The sequence below is a fragment of the Panicum virgatum genome, chromosome 4N (assembly GCF_016808335.1).
Source record: "Panicum virgatum strain AP13 chromosome 4N, P.virgatum_v5, whole genome shotgun sequence".
Taxonomy (NCBI): domain Eukaryota; kingdom Viridiplantae; phylum Streptophyta; class Magnoliopsida; order Poales; family Poaceae; genus Panicum; species Panicum virgatum.
The window spans coordinates 14,793,839-14,802,677 of record NC_053148.1 but is presented as its reverse complement, the minus strand read 5'-3'; the positions used below and the strand labels follow the sequence as shown (position 1 = coordinate 14,802,677).

General features: G+C 52.1%; 1 protein-coding gene and 1 long non-coding RNA gene across 2 annotated transcripts; both read right to left on the bottom strand.

Annotated features, from left to right (window-relative positions):
- Positions 1-14: 14 nt before the first annotated feature.
- LOC120669758 lies at positions 15-1,092 on the bottom strand. Its single transcript, XR_005672786.1, has 2 exons — positions 630-1,092; positions 15-345 (listed from the first exon to the last, which is right to left on the bottom strand). It is a non-coding gene; the product is annotated as an uncharacterized LOC120669758 (long non-coding RNA).
- A 3,610-nt stretch (positions 1,093-4,702) lies between these two features.
- Positions 4,703-5,275, bottom strand: LOC120669161 (uncharacterized mitochondrial protein AtMg00810-like). The gene has a single exon (XM_039948961.1). It carries the CDS (start codon positions 5,273-5,275, stop codon positions 4,703-4,705), a length of 573 nt encoding a protein of 190 aa, XP_039804895.1.
- Positions 5,276-8,839: the final 3,564 nt, after the last annotated feature.

Sequence of the window (8,839 nt, the reverse complement as noted above, 5' to 3'; positions counted from 1 at the left end):
AATGGAACAAAATATACACTCACAAAGAGTACCTCGTACTATTAGGATAAGAGCATCAGTCAGAGCAATCACAAAATGAAAGAAAAAAAAAACTACATAGAATGGGCACAAGACTGGCAATGATATGATGCAAATAAGATTCGCATGCATACAACACGATTAAAATAACAACAAAATTCGTTGCAGAGCCTATCGCCAGAAGGGGAAAATAGTTGCAGCAGCTAGAGGAATAAAAGAAAATAGACACAGAAGAAAGATCATTATACTTTGAAATTGGTAGACACCAACAGAAGCGGCACAGGCCCCGGAACCACAATGGCCAGAGCACAGAGGTGGCGAATGGATCTTGGCACAAAGAAAGAAAAATATTCCATCATCATATTATTCGTATAGAGAAAAACACAAGTAAAAAAAAAAAGAAATGCGACCACACTGATAGCAGCACTGGAAATAATAGTAAAAAAAGGCAAATCTAAGAAGCCGAAGAGGGGAAAATAAGTAAAAGAAAACCTACAATAAACAACAACAGAAATGGTGTAAGAAGAAAGCAAGGCGAGCAGGCAGGAAATGGCTAGGAAATTTTAGTGCTCAGCAAAGATAAATTGAAGAAAAAAGGAACAGGAACTTACGATGACGGAAAGGAGCAGGGACGCCTAGTCGGCAACCGAACCCATGAGGCCTATCCGGTGGAGCAGTGTAACGAAAATGCCAGGCGAGCAGCTGGGAAAAGGCTGGCAAATCTCAGAGGTGACCAAAGAGGAGAAGAAAAGAAGAGAATGCATCTAATCGGCGGCACAGAGGACGACCTCCACTCGGTGGCGCAGTAAAAAAAAATGACGCAGAGGTGGGAGATGGAAGCGACGCCACCGACGAAGGGTGCGGCGATGTGGCGTCCGGAGTACACAGTCCTGAAGCAGGCCACGATCCAACCACGAGAACGAAAGAAGCCCAAAATAATGGGCCGACACGGACAATGCAAGAGGCGGCACACCAAAAAATGGCCCAGGCAAAAGCAGGAGACACAAACACAGTCAGAAGCCGGCGACACACGTCAAGCACACAGAAGACACAAAACAATTGAAGGCGGACACAGAGACGTGGAGCCATGGAATTGGCAGAAACAGCGCTTAGGCCTCCGGAGGCCACAGTTTGGTTCGGCGATATAGAGTTACATATTAGTATGTTGATGGAAGGTAGAATTGACAAGTAGGCTGTTTAGCATCTTACACAGGAATGATCTGGGCAGCTGACCCCAGGATTTGGCTTGCTCTCCTGCGAAGTTGGAACCTTCCCTGCTCCGTAGCACCAGAATCCAGAAAGGTACCCTGTGTACTGCACATCCATGAAACGCTACGAAGATTCTTGCCTAGCCTGTCGACGACAGCAACTGTTTGGAAAAGGAGTAGGGCCATGATTTGAAACCCCATGGTACTTTTTCTTGTTGCTTCCTCTGGGCTCTAGGTACGGAGAGGTCCGGTGTCAGGCATCAACCCCAAGTGACGTCAGGTGTCACGCACAGGGTCAAGTGTGTTCGTTTTCGTGCTGTCTAGGCCTTGTTTAGTTGCATCCAAAATTTCAAAATTTTACAAGATTTTCCATCACATCGAATCTTTGAACGCATGTATGAAGTATTAAATATAGCTAAACAAAATAACTAATTTCACAGTTTGTCTGTAATTTGCGAGACGAATCTTTTGAGCCTAGTTAACCTATGATCGGATAATAATTACCAAATACAAATTATGATTAGATGATAATTACCAAATATAAACAAAAGTACTACAATACTAAAATGCCAAAAGTTTTTGCAACTAAACAAGGGCTAAGGGTGTATTTAGATTACTTTGCATTTTGCATTTTTGGAAGAGAATCTTCAATATTTGAAGTATTAAATGTAGACTAATCACAAAATAATTACAGATCTCGTTTGTAAACTACGAGACGAATCTAATGAGTCTAATTAATCCATCATTAGAGCATAGTTACTGTAGCATTACTGTAGCAATTTAGTATCCAATCACGTTATAGTTAGGCTCATTAGATTCGTCTCGCGATTTACAGTCCATTTGTCTAATACGATTTATTTTTTTGATTATATTTAGTATACCATACAAGCGATTTATAAAAATTTTACATTTCACGTTTTGAGATCTCAACAAAGGCTAAGTATGATGTGCCGTTCTGGCCCTGGCACCAGGCCTACCATAGCTATAGCTTGCGCTTTTTTTTCTGAAAGAAACTAGCTTGCTCCGAGTCCGAGGTTCTGTGGCAGCTCCTGGGAGGGATGATCCGGTCCGGGGTGTTCCTTCGTTCCGTGGCAACCTTCGTCGCAGCCGGGGGATCCTGATGGACTTTGGACTGGGAAGGCAAGGCGTCCACGTCCTCGAGGTGACGGCGACGGCGAGGGCGACGGTTGCTGCCCAGTGTTGTCACCGCGTTTGGTAAGCACGGCAGGCAGGGAGCACGGAGGCCCTCGCAGGGAGCTCCTCCAGTGGTGGTCGCACACAAAGGAGGTGGGTGACCTACCAGTCACCAGCTCCTCCGGCCAAACAAAAAGAAGCGGAAAAAGGGAGGCTGGTGATGATGATCCGCGCCACACGACGAGCGATCATGTTGACATGAACCCTTCGCCTCTCGATTTGTATACGGGAGATTCCGTTCCGTTGCTGGCTGTTTCAAGTCTCTCCAATCCACGCACTTGTATGGAGGTTCCACATAAACTTTCGAATACACGCACTGGGAAATTGACACATCGACGTTGGTTATTAAGGAACACGGTGCAACAATATACCTTGCACTGCAGATTGCAGAATACCATGCGACAGACACATTATTGAAGACCATGAAGAATGGACTTGGAGCTAGCTCTTCATTCTACCAGAACATCAAGAGTGTACGCATCTACCATCTTTTTTTTTGTTTTTGAAAGCTTAACTAGTATTGTTTAGACGAATGGCAACAGCTAGCTTACGTCCGCATTAACAAAAATAAGTCCGAGTTGTTTGACTTGGTGCTCAATCATTCGGCATACATGGGCACATGGCAGCTGCAGGCCCCCGTCTAGGTGATGATGACAGTGGCCCTCCATTACCGATCAGGACACATTGGTCCAACATCCAGAATCAAGATACAAACCACGTATGCAGATGATCATGCATTCTCTCTTACTAAACATAAGACTCTTGGCATGCAATCATTGGAACATATATATAGCCGCCACAGCTATATATTAGTAATTCTTGGCTGAAGTCTAGGGCGTATAAAGAAAAAACTGAGGGCCGGGAGTGTTATCTGTAGGGGTGTAAATTGGTGACCCTTATGTGCACCTCCAATACTCTTTAGTTCAAAATTTTGTACTAATTCTTCAAAATGAGATCTCAATTTGAAAAAATAGTAAAAAAATTTGAACTAAAAATGGTTGGAGGGGAACCTAAGGACCACCAATTGACACCACTAGTTATCTGTCAGCACTACAAAGTCCGTTGGGCACATACCAAATTTAAAATGTTCGAGTTTCGGATCAACAAAATTTCCTCGGAAATAACCTACACATCTTTTTGGAAACGGGAAGCTTTATTAATTTCAAGACTGTTACATCAAGGTGATAGAACATCCTGAAATCCTCCCAGCCACTGCCAGAAGACACACAGCTCAACTTAAAAGACCAACAAAAAGTTCAAGGCACACTAATGACTATCAATCCGAAGACTAGACCACCACCCATGTGCCCGGGTAAAAAACTCCTTGGCCACCTGTGCCAAATACCGAGAAACTGCTACAACAACTTCCTGGGAAGAAGACTTCTATAGGACAGCCCAAGTACGTAGCCAATGCGTAGTTAGATATATGACCTGCAAAAAAGAAGTGTGTTTATTTTCAAAGATAAATACATTTCTACAGAGCCACAGAGACCAACATAAAGCTGATGCTCCTAAAAGTATCAAAGGTTTTAAGTTCGACTAAATTCCATCCAACCAATGCCCAAATAACCTACACATATATAACATGGAGAGGGAGACGGCAACTGAGAGGTGACTCCACGTTATGGCTACGTGCAACCTAAACCATATATATTGTGTAGTTGGTGGCAGTTGATTGGTTAGGTGATCATCTATGTCACCTATGTTGGACAAAAGATATGCCAAGAAGATCGAAGTGAAAGAAGGGATAGAGATGGAGAGAACAACCGCAAAACTTTCATTGATCTCTCTATGGGTACATATACACTCGTGATGTACAGAGAACGGGCATGCCAGTCTTTTCGGTCATGCACGGGCGACGCGCAGATGCGGCATGCGGCGGCCGAGTCCTGCGCTGCATGCGCTAACGCGTCGCGCGCGGTGCGCGCGGCGTGGCGCGCGTCCTGCGGAATCAGTTACCAACGGCACAGCTCCGCTATCACCCCTCCCTCAATCTCAGCGTTGGACACCGAAGCGCAGAGATTGGAACGGAAGTCCTCGAAGAGCGCCGTCTGGAGGCCCTTGGTGAAAATGTCTGCGAGTTGTCGTGTGCTCGGAACGTGCAGAACACGCACCTCGCCCACGTTCACCTTCTTGCGTACGAAGTGGATGTCGAGCTCGATATGCTTCGTCCGCTTGTGATGAACCGGGTTGCGCGCCATGTACATAGTGGAGACGTTGTCGCAGAACACCATCTTGGCCTTGGTGACGCCGTGGTGGAGCCCGCCGAGCAGGGAACGTAGCTAGGTACACTCGGCAACTGGGTTGGCGACGCCGCGATATTCCGCCTCGGCACTGGAACGGGACACCGTCATCTGGCGTTTTGCCGACCAGGAGACCAGGGAGTCCCCAAGGAACACACAGAAGCCGGACGTAGAGCGCTGCGTGTCGGGGCAGCCGGCCCAGTCCGTGTCCAAGTACGCGGTCAGTGTAGTCGATGTCGTGGCGCGGAGGTGGATGCCGAGCGAAGGCGTGCCCTTGATGTAGCGTAGGATCCTCTTCAGCATGCCGGCGTGCACCTCGGTTGGAGCGTGCATGTGGAGGCACACTTGTTGGACGGCGAGCGTGATGTCGGGCCGTGTGAGTGTGAGGTACTGGAGGGCGCCGGCCAAGCTGCGGTAGTGGCTGGGGTCTGCAACCGGTGTTCCATCCTGAGAAGACGTTTTTGCTTTCGTCTCGCAGGGCGTGGCCACCAGTTTGCAGTTGGTCATGCCGGCACGCTCGAGGAATTCATGGACGTAGCTGGCCTGCGAGAGGTAGAAGTCGTCGGGCAAGCGCTGGACGTCAATGCCGAGGAAGTACGAGAGCGTGCCCATGTCCTTGACAGCGAAGGCGGACTTGAGGCGAGTGATGAGCTACTGAAGAAGCTCCTTTGATGATGCCGAGAGTATCATGTCGTCGACGTACAAGAGGAGATACGTCATCCCTACAGGCGAGTGCAGAACGAAGAGCTAGGAGTCCGAACGTGCCTGTTGGAACCCAATGGAGACGACGAACTCGGTGAAGTGCGTGAACCAGGCGCGAGGGGCCTGACGAAGACCGTAGAGAGAGCGACGGAGTTCGCACACAGTAGCTGGTCGCGCAGAGTCGGCAAACCCTGTGGGCTACTGGCAGTAGACACGTTCCTTGAGATCGCCGTGAAGGAAGGCATTCGAGACATCGAGTTGGTGAGCTGGCCACTGCTTGGAAGCAATGACGGCGAGCATGGAGCGGATCGTGGCCGGCTTGACGACCGGCGTGAACGTTTCGCCGAAGTCGATGCCTGGCCGTTGGTGGAAGCCGCGAACTACCCATCGCGCTTTGTAACGCTGTCGGCGCATAGTTTGTGCTTGAACACCCATTTGCCGGAAATGACACGTGCACCCGGTGGCCGATCCACGAGAGACCAAGTCCCATTGCGCTGCAAAGCGTCGAACTCGGCTTGCATTGCATCGCGCCAGTTCGGGTCCTTGAGGGCGACACGAACTGACGATGGCACCGGCAATATAGTGGTGGTGGATGTGGACAGGGCGTATCTGGGGTTGGGTTTGTGGATGCCGGCTTTAGCGTGTGTGACCATGCGGTGACCAGGTGCAGGGGTAGGCGCGCTTGGCGGGAGGGTGGGCGAGGGTGGTTGCGGCGACGTAGGTGGCGAGGCGTGCGATGCTGGTGGCGACGCTTGCAGCACTGGTGGTGACGTGTGGCACGCTGGTGATGAGGGCGTCCGGGAACACGGCAGAACAGGCGTGCTGTCGTCGACGACAGGAACGTTCGGTGGCGGCGGTGGAGTATGCTACCGGAATGGGAACTGGCTTTCGTCGAAGACAACATGCCGGGATGTAAGCACGCGGCGTGTGGCGAGGTCGAAGCACCGGTAGCCGCGGTGATCGGGTGGGTACCCGATGAAGATGTACGGGGTGGACCGGGGCTGGAGCTTGTGGGATGTCGTCGCAGTGATGTTCGGGAAGCACAGTGCGCCGAACACCCGGAGCTCATTGTAGTTGGGGGGACGCCGAAGAGGAGCTCGAATGGCGTTGTAGAGCCGGTGGCGCGACACGGACGGCGGTTGATGAGGTACGTAGCCGTGGAGAGTGCCTCGGCCTAGAACGTGTACTCAGCGCCGCTGTGGACGAGGAGGGTGCGCACGCAGTCGTTCAGAGTACGAAGGATCCGCTCGGCCTTCCCGTTCTGCTGGGATGTGTACGGGAAGAAGAGGCAGAACTGCGTGCCATGGTTGGTGAGGAGTGTCCGTAGGGCGCCGTTGTCAAACTCCCTGCCGTTGTCTGTCTGCAAGGCAAGCACACGCAAACCAAACTGGGTGCCTACATAGGCATGGAAATTGTGCAAGATGGGTAGGGTTTTAGACTTGTGGTGCATGGGGAACGTCCAGACATGATGAGTGAAATCATCGAGTAGGGCGAGATAATACTTATAGCAGGAGAAACTGAACACAGGGGAGGTCCAAACATCCGCATGTATAAGTTGGAAGGGAAAATAAGTGTTTGAGGCACTGGGAGCAAAGGGCAACCTTACATGCTTGCCTATCTGGCAAGAAGAGCAAGTGTGAGAGGTAGCTTTATTACACTGAAAATCAAAAGACTGAAGCACGGTGGACAAGGTGTGCTGTCCGGGGTGGCCGAGCCGCTGATGCCACAGATCGCGAGTGGTGGAGGAGCTGAGCGCGAGCTGTGGAGGCAGTCGGAGCGGGTAGAGGGTGCCGGAGCTTTCACATCGGAGAGTCACCGTTCGGGTGGGAAGATCCTTGACAGAGAAACCGTTTGGATCAAACTCAATAGAAACATTGTTATCTCGAGTGAGTTGACGAACGGAGATTGAATTCTTGACAAGGTGTGGGGAAACAAGAACGTTGTTCAGAAGTAAAGGAGAAGTGGATGTGGGGATAGAGATGCAAGCCGAGTGGGTGACTGGCAGCCGAGCACCGTTCCCGACAGTGATGTAGGAAGAAGAAGAGATGAGAGAGGAAGAGGAGAGGATACCAGGATTGTTGGACATGTGAGTGGTCGCGCCGGTGTCGAGGAACCAGTCTCCGGAGCTTGGGGGCTGCTGCAGAGGGACTCCGACGGATGCAAGCACTGAGAGCAAGGCCTGCAGATCCTAGGGTGAAGAAGATGGCGCGGTCGGGGCAGGCAGTTGAAGCTGGTGCTGGGCCGTCATCGCCTGTTGAGGCTGGAACGGCGGGCGCGGCCCAAGGACGTCGGCGCCGGGTGCGCGGAACGGCATGGGCCAGGCTTGAACGAGCCCGGTCCATGGGTTGTAGTCAGCGGCCCATGGAAGAGGCTGCGGGGAGGCGCTCTGTTCCTGGCCGCCGGGAGCGCCGCTGGTGCGCGAACCCTGGGCACCGCCGGAGTTGGATCCGGAGTTGGTGGCACCGCGACGCTTGTTTCGCTGGGAGCGGTTCCTGGAGTTGCCGGCGTTCCCGGAGTAGGATGACGAGTTGGACGTGTTGGATGATGTCCCGTGGCCGGCGGCGTAGGCCTGACCCGTCGCAACCTTGTCGTCGTGCTTGTCGCAGAGTTCCTCCAGGAGAAGGAAGGAGCGAGCGGAGGCGAAGGTGTGCGGCGGCGACTCGGACGTGACGATGGGCTTGAGGTGGCGGTAGCGCGGATTCAACCCACGCAGGAGGTTGAGCACATGGCTCGGCTCGGAGACGGGGTGGCCGAGATCACGAAGGATGTCGGCGAGGTGCTTGAGTTGGCCGCAGTAGTCGTCGATGCTCATGTCCCCCTGCTGCAGAGAACGGAGTTCGGCTTCGACGAGGACGGTGCGGTGCATCTCATTGTCGCAGAACAAGCCCTCGATGGAGTTCCAGACAGTGAACGCAGACGCATGCTGCTGGTAGATGATGTTGAACACCTCGGTGTGCACCATCGTTTGGAGCCAATTGACCATGCTGTGGTCATTGAGGATCCATTCGGCGTCGCGCTCGTCGAGGGGCGGTGGCAAGAAGACATGGGGGCGAGGCCGAACTTCCCAAGCACGGAGTTGAAGCAACAGCGCCATTGGCTGTAGTTGGACTCCTTGAGGCTGAGGGTGATGGGAACGTAGGAGCGGATGTTGATTTGCTGGATGACGGCCGCCGGAGCCGGTGGGAGAGCAACATCGCCGGCGTCGTCCGAGGAGGAGGAGGAGTGGCGAGGGGAAGCCATGGCTGCGGAGGAGGAGGTGGGCACGAACGGGATTTCCAGGGAGGATCTTTTGTAAGCTGATACCATGAAAGAAGGGATAGAGATGGAGAGAACAACCGCAAAACTTTCATTGATCTCTCTATGGGTACATATACACTCGTGATGTACAGAGAACGGGCATGCCGGTCTTGCCGGTCATGCACGAGCGACGCGCAGATGCGGCATGCGGCGGCCGAGTCCTGCGCTGCATGCGCT